This window comes from Elaeis guineensis, chromosome 1 (genome assembly GCF_000442705.2).
Source record: "Elaeis guineensis isolate ETL-2024a chromosome 1, EG11, whole genome shotgun sequence".
Lineage (NCBI taxonomy): Eukaryota > Viridiplantae > Streptophyta > Magnoliopsida > Arecales > Arecaceae > Elaeis > Elaeis guineensis.
The window spans coordinates 96,572,217-96,597,025 of NC_025993.2; the positions used below are offsets into that span (position 1 = coordinate 96,572,217).

Consider the following 24,809-nt stretch of genomic DNA (forward strand, 5'->3'; position numbering starts at 1 on the left):
ATTCTCGACAGTAGAATGCTCTGGAGTTGGTCACGTTCAATGATGATGTACCCTTACATCTCACTTATATGCCATACCAGTGTCTCCACACTCTTTGGTTAAGTGGACAACTAACCCATATGGCCTACAGCGACCTATGCTCGATAGATTAATTTGAATCTTAAGATACATGACTCGATTTGACTCGATCCGATTCGGATCCAAATATAGAATCCAAATCCAATTGAGTGACTCACCCAAATAGGGATTTGAGCTTGGGCCAAAATTTTTCAAACCCTTCGGTCTTCCCTATCCGATTCCCAAACTAAAAATCTCCAAAACTAAAAAATTTTCCAACCCTTCAGTTCTTTTATTCTGACGGTTGTAATATTTATAACAACCTGAGGAGGAAAGACTGGATGGATTCCTGATAACTTAAATGAAGGGTATTACGATTATTTCTAGTTTTTTGCTGGGCTCAGTTTTCTAAACCTTCTGGTTTATGTTTACTATGCTATGAGGTACACAAACAAGAGGGCTTCTTGAATTCCAACTTTATTTTATTGATTTTAAGAAATTTCAGAGCATGCTCTAATGTGCATAGATGTTGTGCTATTCACAATATATGCAATCTCATTTTAAACCATATATAAATATTCTCCTTGTATGATATTTTATATTAGGACAATTATATCATTATATAAAATTTATATTTTTTTTTACTTTTTCTCTTTTGTGTGGATTTTTGGAATCTTGGCTCTTCTCAAAAACCGCTTGTTTCTCTGTTATCCAATACAATTAATTATTAGAAGCTATAATTGGAGGATTGGAGGAAAAAAAAGAAAGGAGGCCTTTCTTAGTTGTCATCCAGCACTAGTATTCATTGATGCTAGGTTTCAAATAAATTAAACCTATAATCCAACCCGATCCGAACTGGATCCGTATTTCATAAATTGGGGCCGGGTTATATATGGACCCGATCTGAGCCGAATGATCCAATGGATCAATAAATTTGGCCATGGACCTGATCCGACCGAATCAGATTTTTTATCGGAATGGGTATGGATCCAATATCAAGACCCGATCAAGAAATCAGATTGGATCGGATCACTCAGGACCCGGTTCGACCCTATCCATTTGCAGACCTATTTATTTCTCTTGGGGGAGAATTGAATTAGGTAGAAAATGCTTATTTAAAATGAAAATAGTTAAAGTTAAGAAAGTTAAGTGACTACATAAATTGCTGAAGGAAATGGAGCTTGTGAGTTCGGATTTGATTTTAAAATAGAGATAACATGTACATATATTATAGTATCTTAATGTAAACACATGATTAAAAGTTGTAGTTCTTAAACTTGTCAATTTACCATATAAGCTCCAGATTAGACGACGTTAAAGAAATTTTAAGAGGGAAGCAAACTCAAGTGAGTGCAGGACTGTCTTATCTAATGATCTTTATAACAGTCCCTCTGCCTTGGTTGCAGTGGAAGAGTTTTACAAGGGATGGGTAATAACAGTATAATGGGGTTATCCATACCTCGATCTGTTTTTGATTCTCTTCCGGTGCTCTCTTTTGTGCTCTGTATTAATAAGGTTTGACTGGGGGTATCTCTTTGCTCCCTCTTTTCATTTTTTTGTTTTAAAAAACTTTTCCAGTATTCGTTCAAGTGACCTGGCATTCTAAGAATGGTTGAGATCCCCCAGAGGTAAGCTGTCAAGCCAATTGACTGGAATGCTGTTGTTTTAGCTGCCGCCTTGAAGTTAAAGTGCCTGCAGTCAGTGGATAGCATTGGTTTGTGAACCATCAAAGAGAATGAGATTTGCCAAAAGAAAAAGGTGAAAAAACCTCTTATACCCATGAAAATTGACTTGAAACTCAAATTTCAAAGCACGCAGCTATCACATTCGGGTGTAGATATTAATATCTTGTTGGCATGATTCTTTGTTTAACATTTTGTTGGCAGAATGTTTAGTTTATGTTTGGGCACTGGTTTCTTTCATGATTCCTATGTGCTGCTTTGCCTCTTAATTTTTTGAGAACAGCATGCTTCTTCACATGGAGAGCTGATGCAGCGCTGAGATGGAGTGTCGTAATTGGTTCTGCATCCAATACCAATGGCACAACTACCATAAAGTCTCACAGAATCATAGAAGATGAGCAGTCAGGAATAAGCATTCTGGGAGTCATAAGGTTTAACAGAAAAATTCAATATTCGGAAAAAAATACATTGAATTTGCCAAAGTTCAGAAAGAATTGGATTTAAAATACAAAGTTGTTGATATGTTATTAAAATTTACTCATGGAGAAAGATAAGGCATTAACAGTTTCATATGCAAGGAGCTTTTTCTTTAAAAATGAAAACAATAAAAGCTCAGAAAGAATAATTACAGCAGGAAAAGCCTACAGCAACAGACAAACCGCACTGCCACTACAACCAACATCACTGCATAGTACAATTGATTTCTGATCCATGACAGTTCCTTCGGTAAGTCGTGAATTTGTCATAGAACTTTAATCATCTAAAAGTCCTTGGTCAATTCAAATAATTGGAAAATTATTTGGATAGTTGTTTGGCTAATGAAAAGATCATAAAAAGTTTGAGAAATTTTCAATTGTCTGAAGAATATTGTTATTGCAAAGGAAACAACATAGACGTGAGAAGTATGTAACAAAGGATTACAAAAGAAAAGGGTAGGAAGTAATAGGGGCCAAAGTTTTCAAACATCTTCTACAAATTATTCGTAACAAGGCACCAAAATCAGACAGCAAGAGTTGGAGAAAGTGATAGAAACATATTATAATGGATGAAGGAAATATAAATGAGACAATGACCCATCCCAAGCTCAAATGCTCTGATTTTAGCCCTAGAAAGCATCATGATCGTCGGCACAGATCATGAGTCCCTAAAATTGTTCAATTTATACACACAGATATTTAGCCTCATCATGGCTTCCCTTCATGAAGAAGTGTACCATAGTAACTGCATTTTAAGAATAATCACAAAAGCTTCTAAATTTTGAGATTGGAACCTTGTCTGTACTGCATGTTGTTTCTCAGGTGCTTTGTTGGATAGATACTGTGACAGTATTGAGAGTCAACGCACGCTGATGAACAGCAGCAAGGTCTCATTGGCCATATTTCACTGAGCCAAAATACCCAGATTAGATGGCCTCATTTGCCTTCCTTTGGATTGACATCTCAACTACTTGGAAGTAGGAGTCACAAAAGGAAAAGAGAATGGAACAGCAAGTAGAGGAATGACTGGTCAGCATAAACTAAAGCGCAATGCCTGCAAATATAAGTCATGAGAAAGAAATAATCAGTATATTGCCATACCTTTGCTCTAGATCTTCAATGAGATGAAGGCAAAAAAAATAATGCAGAGTTTGAAATTCAATAAAGATGCTCATGGCAGGTCCTCATATATGCCTGCGATCTATGTAGCATATTTGTGAAGACAAACACCTGATTTCGGCATCAGATTAGATGTTTGCATGAAATTAGAAGTTGGCATCAGATTAGATGGTCGCATGAGATTAGAAGTTGGCATCAGCCTTCGTCTACTAACAGGCTCTGCTTCCTTTGTATCAACAACAACCACATCAGATGTGAGAAAAGTCTTTGCAACAGCAGCAGCATGCTCCACACAACATCTAACAACCTGCTTATATGTGTGCAGAGAATTCATCAATGCATAAAGCAGGATAAAACTCAAGAATTCTTTTGTGTGTGTTAGACATGTGAAAAAGAAAATGACACTACATGTCCAGTATCATTCCATATTCAGAAAATTTCAATTCAGTAACCAATTTTTCAAGGCTGATTCATCAGTAGTAAATGGGACTTCACTATTATCAGGTGACTGGAAAAAAAAAGATTTTAAGTATGGCAGCTTTAAGTTGTAAAGCAAGACCCACAATTTTGGAAAATCACTAATGACTAGAGACCACTGATTATCTTCTACAGCTGATGATGTAATTATTTATAATTAAAATATCTCCTATTTTACCAATAAGATTTCTTCTGATGTCTCCCTGGGATGAGATTCATATCGATAAGTTTTCAAGGTACTTTCTTGCATCTGACCCCAAATTCTGTCCGATCAGATGATTAAAGTGCACAAGAAGCACTAGCAAACTACGGGTAGCTCATAAATAGGAGCAACTTATTTTGCTAACTCTGAGAAAAAGGCCAAGAAAAGGTATTTTTCCACTAAGTGACTGATTTTAGCCATAAGATCCTGTTTTTCTTCTTGAAAGTTTCCTCACACATACTGAAAGTAGCTACCATTAACCATTCACGGTTTTGAAATAGATACCTTTGTTGGGTCTAAAATCCCAGCCGCCATCAAGTCCTCATAACAATTTTTAGCTGCATTGTAGCCATACCTAACATCATTAGAGGACAACACCTGAAATAAAATATCAGAAAAACACATTAACTTGGACTTTGTACGCCACAGTGAGTCAGTGAGCAAACTTAGAAAAAATATCAAGCAAAAGCTTGACCGAATGGAATCGTTTACAAACCTTCTCCACAACAACATCTCCATTAATTCCAGCATTTTTGGCTATCAATTTTGAAGGATAACTTAAAGCCCGTTTAAAGATGTCAGCACCAATCTGCATAAATAGTGGAATATTAAAGAGCATAGAAGCATATAATGCAGCCAGAAAAGAATGACATTTATTAAATCACAGAGAGATAACCTATGTGTATGAAGGATAGAATTTCTAATGGAAGAATACTATAACTAAACTGGAGTCACGACATACTGAATAGCCATGATACAATGCAAAATGTGGGTAATGCCCACTAAATATCATTTGGATAATGTAATACCTGTACATGAAGGGTGGAAATCAAGAATAGGAGTTTCATATCACTACTTAATCAAGGAAATGGCTGCATCAATTTGGGAATCATGTTTTGCTTTTGAACTAATTTGTGCATTGGATATGAAGGCATCCTAACCTAGCCTTCTTCAAATTCCCTGATTCCTTTGTGAACGCCACCTATGCCGCCATTGTTCCTGTCTCCCCTTTAGTGGTGTTGGTGGCAGAGGAGGAGCAAGAGGTGGAGCTTGGCTTGCCGCCATTGTTAGGATTTGTTAAGAACAATAGACCTATTCATATGCCAGGCCAGGTTGGGATCAGCCTAGGCTTTGCCCAAAATTTACTTAGGCCCAGGCCCACCTAGCCTAGCCTTCGAGCCTACTTTCTAGGCTCAGATTATGCCCTCACTTAGGCTTCGGGCCGGATCTTGGACTTCATAACTATTTTTTATTTTTTAAAATGTAAAATAAATACTTAATTTTTAAAAATATTAAGTATGAATAATTAAATATTTCCAACAATCTAGAATATATCTATTATTCCACTAAATTGATATATCAATAGCAATTATCAATTAAGTAAACAACACATCAAACATAAATAAGATTATAAAATAAAAAACCAAAGTTTCAGATTGGGCTGAGTTTTAATTCCCATGCCTGAGCCCACCCACAAGGCTTTGGGCTCAAGCAGGCAAGGAGGGTCGCCTGGGCTATGAACACTCCAAAGAATAGAGATCGAGTCACATGGGTGCAGGGGATCCAACTAAAATTAGGAACTTTCATATAATATTAAGATTTCACAGGATCATAAAAGAAATAATTTAAGGTGGTAGAGTTTTGAACTAGTTGCTTTTTTGAATTGCGCAACTAGCTGGAACTTTAGTGACAAATCATTATAGAATGGTTCATATAGAGAGTTAGTATTATAGACAAGCTCAACTTGTTGAGGTTAAACTATTTCCAGTGTCTAGACTGTTGGAACAAGTACAAGGACAAGTAGGGGTATGCACGAGTCCGGTCAAGTCAGTTTGGAGGTATATATAAAATCAAACAGATTTTAAATCGGTTTCATACAAAAACCGCTTCAAACTGACTCGACCATCTACAAAAACCACTTGAAACCAACCTGAGAAATTCAGCTTGGTTTGATTAGGTTTATCGAGTTGATGTTTCATTGGTTAGGCTAATTAGGTGAGGCTAAGTTTAAACATATTAAGAAAAAACATAAAAATTCCATTTTATATAAGGTCGATGTTTTTTTCTGGGTACAAGCGGGCGATCACACCACTCTAGTATGAGTACACCCCGTAAAATTAGAAAAAAAAAAGATCCTGCAGGGCCCACGGGCACGTCTTACCTTGTCGTTAGGTCCAGTCTCTGGTATGCTCAACAACATAAGATGCGATCCAATCTACCCTGTTGTCTGTCTCTTGAAAGACATGCTGCATAAACACCGCGACGGACTCACGAAGGAAAGTCCAGATGTCATGAAGGAGTGGATGGACCTCTAGCTGCATCGTGTCATCCTATATCTAGCCAGTAATAGTAGCCAAATCTCTCTCTATGCAAATTCTCTCTGCCCATAGCTCTTGTCTGACACCAATAATGCCTGCTCAGGTGGCATGAAGCTCAGCTCCCAAGACGGAAGGCTTGAACAGATATGAGCCCCCCACCGCAAGCAATTTGACATCTAGACCTTGGATGACAAAACCAACACTACCCCTGCCATCTCTAACACTGCCATCAAAATTGACCTTGATAAACTCTGAAGGAAGGAGCTCTCAAGAAATGAGAATAACCCTCAGGATCACTGTAAGAGCAACATTTGAGTCTCATGAATCGGGGGCATCAAAGGATGGGCCAGAAAAATTGAAACGGCAGCACTCTGCAGCCAAGCAAATGGCTCTCTTTAACACTTCATGTGCAGCCATCACCTCAGCTTCGAAGATCAGACTATTCCTGAATAGTCAAATCTGATAAACGACATATGCCATCCTATCCCTCAGGTGCAGATCGATCTTCCAGCCATACTTCGATGGAGCGCATCCAGGAAGGGGTCCAACCAAGGGTTGCTGCTCGCCTCTCAAGACTGGCCACCATCCTCCAAATCAGCCTCGCCCTCAAACAACGCAGGAGGTCATGCTCCGTTGACTTATCCAACCTACAGACCAAGCAAAACATCGAAAGGTCCATGCCCTTGTTCTTGAGTAACGTGCATGTCGAAAGCTGGTCCTAAGCAACCTTCCAAAGAAAGAGCCTCACCTTTGGATGAGCAACCACTCTTCAGATCCAAGCAGCCTCGATCCTCTTATGCGGTGCCGATTACATATCTCGGATAGATCCCTCATGGGGGCCTTAGGGCAGCAAGAACGGCTTCACACCCTTAAATCCTAGCCTCGATGGACGGCCATCGGAATGGTGAGAATCTGATCAGCAAACGGACCACCAGAAAGATGGATGACATCCTATGCTCTCGAGCTCCTATTGTCGGCAGTAAACAAGTCACAGACCCATAGATGGTCGTCTACCTCCATGCTGACGTAAGTCAGCTATCGAAAGAGAGGCAAGCTGAAAATCCAGACATCCTGGCTTACATCAACCGAAATCCCATCCCCAATCAACAATTTGACTTGAGCCAATACTGTAGCAGCACGGACACAAATCTCCTTCCACATGAAGGAGCAACTGCATATAGCCTAGATCTAAAACCCCTGACTCCACGCCCCATACCATGCCCTTATCACCCTGCTCCACAAGCAATCAGATTGGAGAAGGAATCTAGCTATATGCCTGACAATCATAGCCTCCCTCCTGACCAACAGAAACTGAATCCCAAGGCCTCCATCCCTCATAAGCTGGCAGACCACTTCCCAAGATACCAGATGAAGCCCTCGACCATCATGTCTTGAGCCCCACAAGAAGTTCTAGAATAGCTGCTCCAACCCCTTGAGATAAGAGCTTGGCATTACCGTGTTCGCCAAGAGATAGACCGGAATGGAGCTCACGATCGATCTGACGAGGGTCTTCCTACCTATTATGGAAAGGGCGTTGGCTTGCCAGCCCTCGAGACGATCTTGGACCCACTATTCCATGGACCTGCAGTCAGCCCTCCAAAGATGCCATTCCATGATAGGGATCCCTAGATAGGTCAGGATCTTGATCTACTCTTGGATCTCTAGCTTACTCAAATCACCTGTTTCACTTGGATCTTCATCTTAGGGCTAATGATGACCATGGATTTTTGCAAATTCACTAGCTAACTAGATGTCCAATAATAGACCTAAAAAATGGATGCAAAAAACTTTGCATTTCGGATCAAGGCCCAGCCAATAAGAAGACAGTCATCTATAAAAAGGAGGTATGAAAGTGACTGAGCCCCAAGGATGGGCCAATAGAGCTCCAGCTCTGACCCTTAAATGGCCACTCTCAACACCTGAGATAGAGCATCAACACACAATGAACATATAGAGGGAGAGAGGGCAACCTTGGCGAAGCCCAACTATCGAATGAAAGGACTCCGTGGGGGCACTGTTGATCAGAATGGCAAAACTTAGAGTCTCCATGCAGTCCATGATCTAACCGATCCACCTATCCCAGAAGCCGAGCTCCTACAACATTCGACGTAGGAAGCGCCAGCTCATCCGGTCATAAGCCTGCTTCATGTCTATCTGGATCGCCATAAGGCTTCAGCGTAGTGGAGCTCACCGTGGATCATGTATTAATTGAGCTAGACATTATTGGTGATGCAGCAGCCGCTGATAAAAGCACCCTACTCTAGACTGATCAGACGAGACACGATCGGCTTCAACCGCCCGACCAAGACCCTGGCACACAATTTGTAGAGAATTATGTAGAGATTGATTAGTCTGAAGTGTCCTGAGTCAGACACATCAGGTCACCTCAGGATGAGGGTGATTAACATCTTTTTTCACTCCTCCGAAATGCCTCTAAAGCCCCACCTCTACCACCTTCCCCCTGACAATAGGCCAATATCAACCGAAGAAGAGGGGGGAGACCAAAGTTGTTACATCGAGATTCGACTCATGAATCGCCTATGCTTTAACTCGAATCATGACTCAAACAATAAGATTCAGTAACCAATTCAATTTTTTTATAAAACGATAGATATTAGCACAAAAACAAAATTTATACTATAAAAATGATAAAAAAATGTAATAATATCTTATTTTGTGTAATGAGTTTGATGATCACGTCATTTAAATGGTAAGATGCTTGCCTCCATAGCAAGAGATATAGGCCCAAATCCCTTTATGGTCAATATTTCATTATTTGTATAATAAAATAATTCAAGAAACATTAAAATAAAAGCACAATCAAAATGTATACTCATCTATTAATCAATGAACACTCAAAAAGTATAGGTAAGCTTAAAATACTAAGGGTGCATTTGGTTAATTACTAAAAAAAATACTTTTTTTGCTTTTTGATTTTTGAAAAGCAAAAATCAAAAAGCAATGTTTGGTAACATCACAAAAAGCAAAAAGTAAAAATCAAAAAACCAAAAATAATTGCTTTCTGTGGAAAGCAAATTTTTTTTTGCTTTGCTTTCTGTGGAAAGCAAATTTTTTTTTGCTTTTTAAAATTTATTTTTGTTTCTTCCCGACTTACCCCGACTCGTCCCGACGCTCGCCTCCTCCCACTCCCCCTCCCTCTCCCTTTGGCTCTCTGCCTGCCTGGCCGGCAAGCATTGCCGATGGATGGGGCTCCGACCACCACCCCAACTACCAGGCTGGCCCCCATTCCCAATTTGCCCCCCTTCGCCTTCTGCTCATAAGAAGAAGGGCCGGATGAGTAGTCCATAGGTGCCGACGAGCCACCGTACGTGGATACCCGATCATAGTACAGTCGGACCAGGGCAGGGGCCGAGGCAGGAGATGCGGAGTAATACCCGACATTGGAGGAATAGTACCTAGAATAGGGATCGGAGTAGTTGCCGTAAGGGTATGGAGACAGCTGGGACGGCATGGGGTGGCGGTAAGGAGGGACAAGCGAAGGCAGAGGAGGATAGGCACGGTACTTTCTGGCCGAAGAGGGAGGAGCCGTGGAGTAGTAATAGCAGAAGGGAGGGGCAAATTGGTAGGCAGGCTCCAATAGCGGGTAGGGGCACTCTCGGATCGCGACCTTGATCCGGATCCCTGGGGGCGATTAGAGGGACAAAAGAGCTCTAGGGTTTTGATGGGGGAGGGGCATTCGTTGACGGCTATGCCAGAGGAGGCCACGGCTTCGAAAGCATCAGGGTCAAGGAGGTCCTTAAGGGGGCAACGGGCGGTGCCAATGAGGGGCTTGGGGGTCTTGGATGGTTTCAAGTGGAAGACGTCGAGGGTGAGCAGGAGCATAAGATAGAAGAGGGTAGGGAGAAGGGGGAGAAAGAGGCGCTCGTTTCAGACAGGATGGGTGTTACCGAACAAACTTTTTACTTTTTTTGCTTTTGTTATGAAGCAAAAATAAAAAAATAAAAAATATTTTTTAGAAAATAAAAATCAAAAATCAAAAAGTGTAATCAAACACACTCTAAATCTAAAACATAAATAAAAAATAAACATTAAGTATTACTAATTCATTATTCATTAAAAAATTAAATAGAATCTTCAATCATCATAATCATCCTTAAGGCTTGCCATTGCCACCCCCATCATCGTCGTCATCATCACCTTCAAGCATAATCATCTCTTGATCCTCTTCTTCTTCCTCTTCTTCCTCATTACCTTCATCATCTTCTATCACTTCAATATCTTCCTCAACAATCTTTTCTTTCCCTTGATCTTTACTATCAAGATTTAACTTCCTTGATCCTACAAAAATATTTTAAGAATCAACAAAGCCAAATAAGAAAATAATGTAATTATTTAAAAAATTAAAACTAAAAAAAATAGAAAATAATTTGCATACCTCTCTTCCTTTTCTTGCTATTAGATCCCTCATCAACATTAAAACATTCATTTATATCTAATCAAGACACATCATCCGATAAGCTTGGCTCTTTTTGTTCGGTTATCCACTCATCATCCGATTCCATATCTGATAAGTATATCGGATCATATATCTCCCCCCTTTCTTGTCTTTTTTGTTGTCTCATCTCAATTTCTTTCACATCCAGTGGCACTACAAGTAAGAATTAGTACTCAAATTGCTAGCCTTTGAAGTTCTTTGCACTGTTCTCCAAAACTCTCCCACTATAGAGCTAGACAAATAAAATAAGATAAATTAAATTTAACTTATACAAATAAAAATGAATTCATAAACTATTAATTATAATTACCTGATTGTTTTTTATTTCTTGTCAATACTACCATGTCCATCCCAAATAAACCCTTGATCTTCCTAAATTTTTCAAGTTGTGAATCAATGATGACTCGTCTCAACATCTGGATACATCCTCTCAATTGTCTTGAACAATCTAATTTTTACTTCAACATCGACATTAAAATTAGGATCATATTGAAACCTATGATCCTAAAAATCGAGAATCAAAAAATAATTTTAAATTAAACAAAATAAAATTTATTAATAAAATAATATAAATTAAATAAAATATGACTTACTTGGGATTAAAATAATATGCTGCCGCATGAAGTGGTCTATGGAGTTGCAAGTCCCAACAAGTGTCAATTATCTCCTAAATCTGATCATATCTCTTCTTAACATTGTTGAAGTTTTTGCTAATATGTTTCTTTGCTCTGTCCATTGCTTTGTAGATATAATCCATAGCCAGTTTTGCATCTCCATCAACAAGTCTCAACACTTTTACCAAAGGAAGGACACACTTCAAAGAAGATTTTGTAACTTTTCAAAATCTGTTATCACTCAATACAATTTCTTAAAATTTTCTAGCTTCAAATTTGCATGCATAAGTGCTTCTTGCCCATTTCTCTGAAGCAAACATAGCCCTTAAAGCAATCTTTCTGTCTAATATGCTTTTCAAAGTGAGATAGGTTCTTGCAAATCTAGTTGATCTTGTCAATTCCTTATTCTTAGAATATTTTCTAAACAAATTAAGAAACCAAGTATTGCGATAAATGTAAACTGTAATTTGCCTCACCTTGCCAAGTGTATTAAAAAAGAGGAATGTATCTAATGTCACTAAGTATTAAATCTAAATAGTGGGCTGCACATGGAGACCAAAAAAGATGCTTTCTCTTTTCTTTTAAGAGTCTACTCATGCCAACATAAGTAGAGGCACTATCCATCACCACTTGAACTACATTTTCCTCCCCAATCTCCTCTACTAAACTATCAAGCAATTCAAACAACTTATTTGAATCCTTACTAACATCAGAGATATCCAATGATTTGAAAAACACAGTCCCATTTGGACTATTCATAAGGAAATTAATAATAGACCGACTTTTTCCATTAGTCTAACCATCAGATATGATTGAACATTCTCTTTTTTTCCACTCATTTTTATATTTCATCAAACATTCACTAACACTTTCTACCTCTTTCTTCAAGAAAGTAACTCTAACTTCATGATAAGAAGGGAGTTTCAATCCTCTCCCATACTTACCAACAGATTTCATTATTTGAGCAAATAAAGGATTTTTGACCAAATTGAATACCAATGCATGTCTATATAGAAATCTATAAATATCCCTAACCACTGGTTCTCTTTTTTTAACCATTTCATTCATTGTCCATTGTTTACATACATTTCTCCTTCTTTTTATCACAAATGAACCCGTAGTACCCTTCCTTATTTTTGCATTTGGCTTATCTACTTCAAAGCACTCAACATCATCACCAAATTTTTTTTATTTCTTTCTCCCCCAATAAATTTAAAAAAAATTAAATTTCTTCGAAAATTTGAGCACAAGGAGAAACATTGTTATGTGTACCCGCAAGATGATTTTTCATTCTATTCACCCTTTCCTAAAAATTCTTGTTACAATAATTGTATACAAGATGTAATCGATTTCTATCGTCCTCATTACCATCATAAAATTTTTTATAATGATCCCAAGTTGGATCCACAACTTTAGTTTTTCTTCTAGGTGCCATTATTCAATAAAACAACAATACAGAATTCCACTGTAAAGTATGTAAGCCAATTCCTGTTAAAAAGTAAGAAATGTTAAAAAAAATGAACTGTTGAAAAAAAAATAAAAAACTTAATCTTACCACTATGTTTTTCTTTTGGTTAAGTGGTTGTGCCACGAATGAATGAACAATAGGCAATGGGACCACACAAAGGCAACGTAAGCACAGGTCCACAGCCCACTCAGCTTTGAAGCTTCGAAAAAACCATAGGGGAGAGCTTCTGTCAGATCAAAAAAAAAAAGCTTCGCAGGTGGCTTCGGGGAAGAGAAAGAGAGATCGGGCGGCTTCGAGGAAGAGAAACAAAGAGATTGGGAAGAAGGCTTCAGTTCGATTAAAGAAAAAAAAGCTTCTATGTTTCAGGGAAGAAAAATAGAGAGATTGGAGAAGAAGGCTTCGGTCCGATAAAAAAAAAAAGATTCGAGGCTTTGGAGAAGAGAAACAGAGAGATTGGGGAAGAGAAACAAAAAAAGTAATGGGGAAAAGATACCTACCAGACCAACGGTGAACTTGCGGGGATGCTTTGAAGGCTTCGAGGCTTCCTCTTTCCCACGTGACCTCTTCCTCTTCTTGCCGTAGTCTTCGAAGGCTTGAAGTAGTTGGAGAAGATGGAAAAATAGTCGGAGAAGGCGAATAGAAGTTCAAAGGTTTCAAATCTCTTTGATTTGCTTATGCAAAGCAGATTTTGCCAAAATCTGACTCTTTGGCTTCTAAAAATAATGACCAACAATTGATTTGGGATTCTGGGAACTTACCTTTTCCAACTTGACGGTATCAGACGATCCCGTGAGTCGCACAATTCAGCCAATGAGTCTGCGATTCAGGTATGATTCTACTTTTTCAATTCTCCATTTTGGTTCGACTCGACCAAGCTTCAAATCATCGCAAATCATACAAGTTGAATCATGACTCAGTATGATTCTAATAGCAGAGGGAAAAACCCATCCAGCCCCAAGGCCTTATCCTCTCCAAGAGATTAGAGGGCCCTGCATACCTTCTCAGTAGACATCGGATAGTCAGGGCCTCATTCTTTTGGTCGAAGATGCGGATCATGGGCTGGGACCTTTGGAGTGGGGTATCCTTACCCAGAGGCACCATCCAATGCGATTTGAAGAATTATAAGATCTATCCCCTGATCTCCTCACTGTCATTCATCATTGTACTATCTCTCTCCTCCAGTTACTGATGCGGTTGGCAGACTTCTAGATCATTGTTGATTGATGAAAGAATCTGGTATTTCAATCACCCTTCTTGATCTACTGAATCCTAAATTTTTGCCTCCATATTGTCTCCTACTGTTTCAATAATGAGTGTTGAACCAAGAGCTTGTGACAGAGCTCTCTCAAGTTAGGCTCCTGGAGGCCCCCCTTTTAGTCCTTTCTCATCTACAACTCCGCAATGTCCACCTCTACCTCCTCGATCCGCCTGAAGATAGCACCAAACTCAAGATGGTTCCACTGAAAGAGCCTATGCCTAGCCAGCTCTAGCCTTTGAGTCATCCGATATCTTGCATCCTCATAAATCGATATCCTCCACACCTCATTAATCAGCTCTCACAATCTCGAATAGAAAGTCTAGAACTTCTTAAACCTGAATGGAGCCTTGGGCATGCACGGGCCATCAGTGGTGATAAGAATTAGATAGTGGTCCGATGTGATCCTCGGAAGATGTTGAATCTAGTGCCCAGAAAATTGCTTGAACCAGTCGGTGGCGGCAAAGGCCCGATCAATCCTCTCCTAAACCCTAGCCGACCCCTGTCAGTTGTTGCATTAGATAAATCTAGATCCAGAGTAACCCAGATCAATTAGAGCCACATCACCAATGAACTTCCTGAACTCCCTGGAATCAGTGCTATCCACATCCTGTCTGTCGTCCATCTTCTCATGAGACCCTACAATGCAATTGAAATCTCCAACGACAAGGGATGGCAAGTCCTGCGACATCATCTAGAAATCTTGGACCAAAGCACCATTAGCATCCTGTACTCGATGCTCGTGTACACTTTGGACAAAAGCCAAGGGCCTCCGATCTGCTCTAAGATGACTAAGGCTACCTGCTGCTTACGTCTGTAGAAAGCATCCATCCTAATCGAGCCGCATCTCCACAACACCAGGATCCCCCTGATAGATCCTAGACTCCACCACATAGGTGCTCCATGCTATCAGAATCCGCCATCTAACATGGGCAAGACTCGCCCCCGAAAGTTAGATCTCAAGCGAAACATAGATATCAGCACAGTGCTACTGGATGATTCTATCGAACATCATCCGGAATGAGATCTTTCCTACCCTCCAGGTGTTCCAAATTAGCAACCTCATTGTGACAATTGGCTGGGAAGGAGATCCACTCTAGTACCCCCTCAGTCTGAATGTTTGCCTCAGTCCCTGCTGCCGCCGAGTCCATTGCTGACGGACTCTCCCCCACTCCTTGGATGGCCTGCCTCAGTTGAACAACAGCCTCCTTATGGTTCAAGTCCTAACCACCTGTTGAAGCCTTCATACGCACAGAGCCCCCTCCCCTGAAAGGCATAGGGTCACGCTCCATCACAGGCTCCAACCTTTGCTCAGAATGCCCCTCCTCATCTAGGGCACTGGATCACTCATCAGAAGGTTGATGTTCAATGGACTGGACTAAATCTAAATATAAAAATTCTATTTTATAGATAAGAGAAATATAAAAAATTTTAAAAAATTAAAATATAAATAAATAAATAAATATAGAGGGTTGGGTTAGTTCGATTTGAATTGATTTTTTTAAAAGACTCAAACTACAATTAAATCGAATTTTCCCAGTCCAAGCCTTTCTCAAACCAACACTAAATCAGATTTTTTTAAAAAATAATATAAATCAAACTGAAGAGACCAGTTCACATCAAGTTCATGGTTTAGCCAGTCCTTTGCATAACCCTAAGGACAAGTGAGTGATTATTGCACATAAACCCTTGATAAAAATAGATCAAGGTTTTAAATCTCGTGGGATGAAAATGTCCCAATTTCTCTATGGAATGGAACACCTTGCTACCCCATACCATCTTGGCAGCAATCCTGGTCTTGCATCCTGATAGATATCCTCCATCTCTCTCCCCCTCTTCTTTTCTTTTTTTTTTTTTTTCCTTTGTTTCTTTCTTTTTCTACCTTCCTTTCTTTCATTTCTTTTTTCTTGCTTTTCTTCTCCCTTCCTTTTTTCTTCATTTGTCTTCTTCTTTCCTTTCACTTCTTTTTTTTTCATTTTCTTTCCTTTCCTTCTTTCATCTTTCTTCTGTTCTCCTCGTGTGGATGGATTTTGGAGTCACAAACCCATCATGATCTCATTTTCTTAAAGGAGTGAAATGGGTTGATCGAGACGCCCCCTATCCTACAAGGACGTAGAATCTTGATAGATACTCTGGTAAGTTATGTTAAAATCTATACTATTTTAACGGCAGTAAGCTTTGTAGTTAGACTTAGAGTTGTAAATGGACTGCTTTATGTAGCTGGGCTTTAAAAATTAATTTTTATTCATTCATTACTAAAGTGCCACATTAGGTAGCTAGAATTTGGGTACTAATATCAAAAAGCAGAAATAGATAGACTTTGAGAGTGAAATATGTTGGATCCTTGTATTAAATTAATCATATAAAAATATTATTTTTTATTTTATATCAAAGAATCCTCCTTAAATATGGCATCCTCTCTCTCAAAGAAATTCTTAGTGTATTAAATAAAAAAAAAATCTCATATGAATATTCTCCCTATCTCTCTCTCTCTCTCTAAAAATGAGTTAGTGCATAGCACATGCAAAATACTAGTTAAACTAGTCTTGACATTAGGGGTGCATCTTGGGGTAGGCTTAATTCGAATCCACCCGCCCACCCATTCCCTGGGCAAAGTTGGGTTGTTTTTTATAAAGTTGAGTTGGGCTTAAACTCAAAAATCCCAATCCGACCCTAAGTTTGATTTGGTTATGGTTGAGTCAACCTGGCCCTACCCAACCCTATAATGAAACCTTGGAAAAATTCCAGATTGGATAAGTTTAAACTGAGTAACAACAACAGTCCATCTCTCTATTCACTACCTAACCTTTTAGACAGATGGCAGGCCTTCTGTGTTAAATATACCTAGGTCAGAAAAACTGCCACACTTGAAATTTGACTTTAGCTTGAGGGCCAATCATCAAACATCCTCAAACTTTGATTTTTTATATCCTCGTCCATAAAGTCTACCAATATGGATGGGCTAAGGCATACTTACTAATGTTAAGATTTATCATGTCATTTGAGATATGTATTTATCTGACCTGAAGTTCTCGTAATGTTCAAATTCTATTATCACCTTTTGGTATCATGTTATAATGGAAAAGAAAGAAGGATAAAATAATACCATCTGCTCTTCATTATCCAGAGATTCCTTGATGCTATCCACCTTCATCGACAGCCGCAATAGGCTACATCCACCACCAACTACAACACCTTCCTCAATAGCTGACTGTAAATGGCAAAATATTTCATTACAACATTAATTAGCCAACAGAAAGCATCAAGATAAGCTGAACTTACCTTAGTTGCATTAACAGCATCCTCAATTCTCAGCTTTTTATCTTTCAACTCAACTACTGTCTGTGCACCTACCTGTCATTTATTTCCAACATTAAATTTGGTGTAGCACAACACACAAATTATCCACACTTGTATGTTGATTCTAGAAAAGATTGGATCTAAAAGACCATAAATTACCTTAATAATTGCAATTCCACCACATAGCCTTGCTATCCTCTCATTCAATATTTTCTTTTTGAACTTTTCTTCAGTGTTCTGTAACATACCAGGGTTAGATAGATAAACTACATATTTTTCCCATGAATATGATGGTATTGTCATTAATGTATGTATAGAAAAGAGAACTCCAACAGGTTATCCAATAACAGTAAATGTGAAACTGACCCTAATTGTGATTTGCATGTGAGGATAGCAAATTCATTCAGAGCATACCAAGAAGATGAAAAGCTTAATTAAAGAGATTGTACTTGTAAAAATGCATTAGGAAAAAAAACTGCAGCCAAATTAAGCTAAAGTACCAGGATGATTCTTGTCACAAGCCAAACATAAATTACTATTTATAGATTTCTAATGGCGCCATGGTGGCTTCATAGGAGCATTGCATTAACTTGAGCATCCTGCCACTGCATGTTGGTAAATTTATTCATTTGTACAGTGAAGTTAGTCACCTAGAAATTTAAAATGTCATAGTTCTGTAGATACAGTATTTTGACCTTTTCGGTCTTCACATCTTGTAATATTTAATAAATATCAACTTACTCATACAAGACTATCTATAAGTGTATACCTTAAAAAGTCAGTTTAACATTCTAAGACTACTTTTTGCAAACTATAAAAAAATCAGAAAAGAAAAAACTTTTTCCATTTTTCTATTTTCTTGCACAATAGAGAAGCAGCAATCATTTACATTTTATTTTTTCTGATGGAAGTCACTGCATTTAAGGAAAAAAGACATTCACTGATTTTTCTGTTGCTCACCAACTTTGAATTAAAAAAAAAAAGAAAAAGAAAAATTGCAGTATAACAAGAAGGCAAGTTTTATCCATTCAATGAAGCTCAAGAATGAAACAAAAAAAAAAGGATAGCATGAATAATAAATAAAAGTAGCAAGATCAGGAAAACCAGATGCAAGTAAAATTTAATCAAACATAAAGGATAAATATGACACTGGATTTAGCTTAAAATGAAAAAGTAGAGCAGGAATCAAATGTAGCCAGGTACTCAATAGTCACGCAGATGATGACTTGTAATGATTGATCAAATACTAGAATCTCATGTGAATAGTGGGATGTAACTTCAAACAAGCTCATGTACCTCTACAAGATTTCTTAATTGAGTAACCCTCTTTTCCACTGCATGCTGGGTGCTTCCATTAGTAACAATTAGTGTTGAATCCTTAGTAATCACTACTTTCACTGCAGAACCTAAAACCTCTTTTCCAGCATTTTCAAGAGTCAGTCCCATCTCATCTCTGACTACTGTGCCTGTGAAACAGATAGAAATATGAATAGAGAGCGAAAAATAACAAACAAAATCAGAAGACTATAGATAAATGAATGATCTAAGATCATATGGTTGAGAAAAATTCATTAGTAAAATATACTCATTTAGTAATTTGTCTATTACTAATCTAGCTTTATGCATACACTTTAAAAACCATCAAACTACCTCCAGTCAAGATAGCAATGTCATCCATGCAGTGACTCTTGCGCTCTCCAAAGGCAGGAGCTTTAATAGCAACCACCTTCAGCACACCTTTGAGTTTATTCCTAATTACCGGAGCTAGAGCTTCCTCCTCAATTCCCTCTGCAATTATCAAGAGTGGGTACTTATCTTTGACTGCACTATCCAATAATTTAAACATCTCCTTTGCATTTGTGATTTTTTTGTCAACCAAAAGTATCTGCATAGCAAAAGTCACACTAGAAACTTGCTTTTCAGAGTAACACAATGTTAATGAGAATAACAGACTAACTACCTTGCTATTTTCGAACTCCACTGACATATTTGCACAATCAGTAACAAAGTAAGGTGACAAATAACCACGATCAAATTGCATCCCCTCTACAATTTGCAGACTGTTCTCAGTGCATTTTCCATTCTCAATTCTAACTACACCTTTTCTTCCGACTCTTTTAAGAGCTTCTGCAATCATATCCCCTACACTATAGTCATTTCCAGCACTAACTGCTGCAACATCAGCAATTTCATGGTCATCAATCTGCAATAGAAGCATGTTTCTACTGTTGACATGCCATCATAAAAATGCATCAAGAATTATGTGATGAAGAAATCATGGGGGATTGGAAAAAAAGGTTAGAACACTCAATTTAGATAAAGTAACATTTTTTTTAAAATGTTGGGAAGCGAATTTTGAAACATCACAGGAAAGAGGTGGAGATGAAAAAGAAATTAGCTTCAATCAGCTTGTAAAGAAAAAAGGAATATCTAGCAACTATGATATTTCCATAAATTGGGCTACCACTTGACAACATTCATTCAATAAAAGTAAATAATATATTAATTACAGGGTTATGTCAACCTTACCTCCCTTGACATCAATTTGAGTTCAGAAACAAGAGCCCGGGCAGTCTTTTCAATTCCCCGTGCAATTTGAACAGGATTAATTCCCACAGCGAGTACCTAATTATGAATATAAAGAGAGCCCTTTTACCAAAACAATATTATATATATGTGTGTGCGCGTGTGCGCACGCGCGTGTGCATGCATGTGTGTGTGTGTGTGTGGGTCTTGCCCCTGAAATTTCAAGAGAGGTGCGTATAAGTTATAAGAAATGATATTACAATTCAATTCATAGCAATGTGAGAGATGAAGAAGCACAGATTGTGCATCACTATGGAAGGAGGGGGAAAATAGAAAGGGTATAATCAAGATATCTCTACTCTAGCAAGCTGAATTGGAGGATGGACAGGATGCTATTTAAGCATGCAACTAAGTACTTACCTTCACACCTTCAGCGATCAAACCTCGAGCAAGAACAATAGAAGTGGTGCAACCATCACCAGCAAGATCATTTGTCTTTGCACCCGCTTGTCTTACCAATTTAACACCAACATTCTCTAATGGGTCCTCCAATTCAACCTTGGCAAACCAAAATGAACTAATGAGGAGCAGAAAGTTTTCAAAATGGTCAAGGAGAAATAAAAACTTCTCCTGAGAAAGTGGATTTCTGTATTTCAGTTCGTTTATCTAAAGTTTTTTTTTTTTTTTTGAAGGGATTTGTTTATCTAAAGTTGACGCAAGAAAATAGAAACATTGGGAAAAGAAACTTCACTCATCAATTAACCACTTTATCTCCTACAACAGAAACCAAATGAAAATGATCTTTCTATTGAAAAGGAAGAGAATTTCTGACAAGAAGACATATGCTGTCCATTTTTGTCTAAAAACATCAAGCAAGTCCCATTTTGATTTCCCAGAAAAAAAAAAAAAATCTAGTTATCCTATAAGGACCTCATTAGTGCATCCATCACAGACTGAAGGCAGAGAAAAAGAACTTTGCAATTGAAATAGAGAACATATATATGTTGATACAATCACAACCTAGCAGCTACTAAAAAAACCAGGCTACTAATTTCTAACTCATCTAAAAACCATAAATCTTCAAGCATTGCTCCAATTTAAGAAACACAAATGAAAATCCAAGATAAGACTAGATCCTGAATTATGCAGTTCTACTTTCTCACCAAGAGGAAATCATTAAAAGGCCCCATGGAAGCAAAGCAAAAGAATTAGAGAGGCTACAGTTCCGTAGTGATCCAAAACCAAACCAGATAAACAATGCCTATTCTTTTATAGTACCTCCTTAAGGACGGTCTCCCCATCATTAACAATCTTAGGGGGTCCGTACTTGTTCTCCAACACCACATTCCTGCCCTTCGGGCCCAGGGTCACCCCAATCAATTTTGCCACCAGGTCCACCCCAGCCTGCACCCATTCATCCATCCAAGATCCAACACAGTGTTCAGCAAATCAAAGCAGTAGCAAATTAACAATGAAAAGAGTTCATTTCAGCAATGGGATTGAGACTGACCTGGAGTTTCTTGGTGGCCGAGAAGTCATGGTTGAAGTGGACCTCTTTGAAGATGGGAACTGGAGGAGGTCTCTTGGGTGAAAAGGGTAGCTGGGGAATGGTGACGGGGGATGGAGAAGATGATGCCATGGTCAGTTGGCTGCGTGCTTGGTGGCGGTAGAGGCGGTAGGATAAGGTGTTTTGTAACGAATAGAGAAGCCCGAGCCCGGACGCTTGGAGGGAAAAATATCTTCCCGAAGATCTTTTCTTCGTTATCTCGTATCAATATTGAAATGACGGCGTTACCGGCGTTACAGGTTATCCAATTATAAAGGGACCTAACTTTACACGCACGCACACACGCACAAAAAAAGGGTGAGGTGGTGGCTGGAAATGGGCGGGGCCGGACCATGTCTCTATCCAAGCCTGGTTTAAACTTTTTTTTGGGCTTCAAGTTAGCACAAGCCGGATTCCCGAATTTATAGAGTGGATTATGATTCGTTGAATCATAAGCAACTTTCTTACTGATAATTCAGAATTCTAATCATTTTCACATATCTTGAATCATACACAACTATCATACCTTCAGAAGATTATATAGAAGCTTGAAAATATTAATATTCAATAGTTGTGAGCCTAAAGACTTAAGAAAGAATGATAAAGTGTCACGCTCCCGATCCGAGATTGTGAATCGAGGGTCATGGCAACCGCTGCATACTCATAGAAAACTCTTCCCATAAGCATGCAAGGCATCTTATCATATTATCTTAAAACAACAGCGGAATAATTAGTCAATAATTCAAATTCAAAACATAACGATCTAATTTTTTTTTCTTTAATATCTCAATAAATTCAACAACGATTCATAGGCTTTACATCAAATTCAATAAGCCTTTCAACCTAAAATAAAAGTATGAAAATTCTGCTTCTGATCACTCTTCCATTCATATCTTGTATCATCTTAATTCCTCAACATCTGTAAAAACAGTAAAATAAGAGGTAATGAGCTAGACAGCCCAGTAAGCAATGATCACTTCTCAACAGATTTCATTAGGCATATAAGTAAATAATCATTTATAGAAAATAAGCATATAGAGTTCATCAATTCGAAATCAATTTCAATTATGCAATATAATTCATGTCAAATTCATTTCTTTTTCGAAAATTCAAATTTCTTTCGGGATTTCAATTTCTTTTGTTCTTCAATTTTTTTTCGTCAACCATGAGCTATGACCACATTTTCTCTGTGGCAGGATCATAATACCGCGTATCTGCTTGCGGTAGGCTGCGAATCATGTGGCAGCCATGTCCTTTGGAATCGTTGGTATCGCTGATGGTTTGTCGCTGGTCTCTCTGGCGACATGTCGCTGGTCTCGCTGGCGACATAAACCCTCAGGACAATCAATTGCCAACGTATATGCCCCCATTGGCGGAGTCCTTTACATAGTCAGGTTATCAATTCATAATGTTTCTTATATCATAATTCTTCATAAATCATATTTCATATTCTAATTTCGATAATAAAACATATAATCATGTAGTATTGAAATCAATCAATATAATGCATTATGAAATCAATATGTTCAATCATGCTTCATCATAACATTTCAAATAAGATATTTTCATAACAAAATACCATTCATCCAATTCATGCATCGTTTCACAAATCATGTCAGAAAAATACATTATAATTTGCCGATAAATCTTGAAAAAGTGAAACATTACTTACCTCGAATGCATTCCAAGAAATCCACATAATTCTATAAATTTTTTTCCAAAAATTCTGTTCATAGATCATATCGCGATATCCTATGATCAAATATCCACAATCCTATACAGAATCAATTTCAATAATTAGAAAGAATACGAATACCATATTTCAACGGTTTAGATTGGGTCCGATCATCTAATTTCATCTAATCAAAATCTAATTAGGACCTAAACGATCCAAAGTTTGACTATCAGATCAAATCGGATTCGAAGTGATAGGATCGAGGTTTCTTCATCGATTTCATAAAATCAAGTAGAGAGAGAAAATCAGAGGAGAGAGAATTCATGAGGTACAATTCGAATTGATCAGGTGACACAATCCAACATTACGATTGATCCAATATCTCGATTGGTGAAATCAACGTGATCAAATCAAGTCATGGCTAGATCGGAATCATGGATGATCAAATCTAAAGATTCATGGTCTGATCAAGATGGGCGCCAGTACGCTGTCTGACAACCATGGATCAGGGTTCTTCATTAAAATCAGATCAGAATTATTAAAAGAATTTTTTTCATTTACTAACCTTTTTAGAGAGAGAATCAATCAAGAGAGAGAATATTTTAGAGAGAGAAAATTTTAGAGAGAAAATTTTAGAGAGAGAAAACTTATCTTGAATTCTTCAGACAATATGATTCAACAAATTCGATCAATCGGATCAAATCATGCTGAAATTATCATATGGATAATTCAATAAAATCATGAAAAATAAAATCTAAAAATACTTGATCTGATCAAAGTGGATGTCGGTATACCGTCCGACGATCACGGATCAAAAATTTATCATGAAGATCATTTAAATTCATCATCATTCTTCTCAAAATTTTAGAAATATTAGAAGAGAAAAATAATCTAGAAAGAGAATTCTAGAGAGAGAAAGTAGATAGAGAAAGTTCAATTCTAGAGAGAGAAAATACTAATTCAAGTTGAAGAGAGAGAGGGAAGCTTTCTTTCTCATATTTTATTATTTATATCATTATTTATTAATTTATTTTTATTATTTTTTTTTCTTCTTCTTTTCTTTCCCCTTTTTTTTTTCTTTTTTTTTCTTCACGGAAGAGAGAGGAGAGAAAATCCTATTTATTATATTATTTATATTATTATTATTTTATTTTTTTTCTTTTTTTTTTTTCCTTTTTCTTTTCTTTTTCTTCTTTTTCTTTTCTTTTTCTTTTCTTTCCTTCTTCTTCTTTTCTTTTTCTTTTCTTTTCCTTCTTCTTCTTCTTTTCTTTTTCTTTTTTTCTTTTCCTTCTTCTTCTTCTTCTTCTTCTTCTTTCTTCTTCTTTTCTTCTTTCTCGTGGGTTTCTTTTGGGCTGAAACAGAGGACCTTGAGGTCCCTCGTTGGCTGGCTAGTCGGCGGCACAGTCGGCATGGGGCGACCGTTGGCAGGAGAGGAGACGATCCGACGGCAAGAGGCGGCCAAACCGGTGGTCGGCCGGTGACCACCGGCGACGAAAAAACGGTAAAAAGGAAGATTCTTCCGCAACAAAGCCGGCGACTCCGGTCGTCGTGGTGAGTATGCATCGGCACGGGAAGGAAGGGAAGAAGGAGGAGGGGAGGAGGCTTACCTCCATCGCCGGTGAAGTTTTCCTGTGAGAA

General features: G+C 38.0%; 1 protein-coding gene across 3 annotated transcripts; it reads right to left on the reverse strand.

Moving 5' to 3' along the window:
* Positions 1 to 2,752: 2,752 nt before the first annotated feature.
* On the reverse strand, positions 2,753 to 21,656 carry LOC105032887 (chaperonin 60 subunit beta 4, chloroplastic). Of its 3 annotated transcripts, XM_010907478.4 has the most exons (14): positions 21,461 to 21,654; positions 21,229 to 21,354; positions 20,371 to 20,508; positions 19,954 to 20,049; positions 19,385 to 19,627; positions 19,075 to 19,309; positions 18,721 to 18,890; positions 17,584 to 17,661; positions 17,407 to 17,478; positions 17,231 to 17,335; positions 4,510 to 4,602; positions 4,299 to 4,391; positions 3,446 to 3,641; positions 2,753 to 3,269 (listed from the first exon to the last, which is right to left on the reverse strand). In XM_010907478.4, exons 1-14 carry the CDS (start codon positions 21,587 to 21,589, stop codon positions 3,256 to 3,258), a joined length of 1,788 nt encoding a protein of 595 aa, XP_010905780.1. In that variant the 5' UTR covers positions 21,590 to 21,654; the 3' UTR covers positions 2,753 to 3,255. The 3 variants fall into 3 exon arrangements, 2 of the variants coding, with proteins under 2 accessions (XP_010905780.1, XP_029116991.1); XR_012141214.1 differs by lacking the exons at positions 2,753 to 3,269; positions 3,446 to 3,641; positions 4,299 to 4,391; positions 4,510 to 4,602 and adding exons at positions 10,386 to 10,630; positions 10,728 to 11,019 and having other exon boundaries at positions 21,461 to 21,656; XM_029261158.2 differs by lacking the exons at positions 2,753 to 3,269; positions 3,446 to 3,641; positions 4,299 to 4,391; positions 4,510 to 4,602 and adding an exon at positions 10,386 to 10,630 and having other exon boundaries at positions 21,461 to 21,656.
* Between the last annotated feature and the right edge of the window lie 3,153 nt (positions 21,657 to 24,809).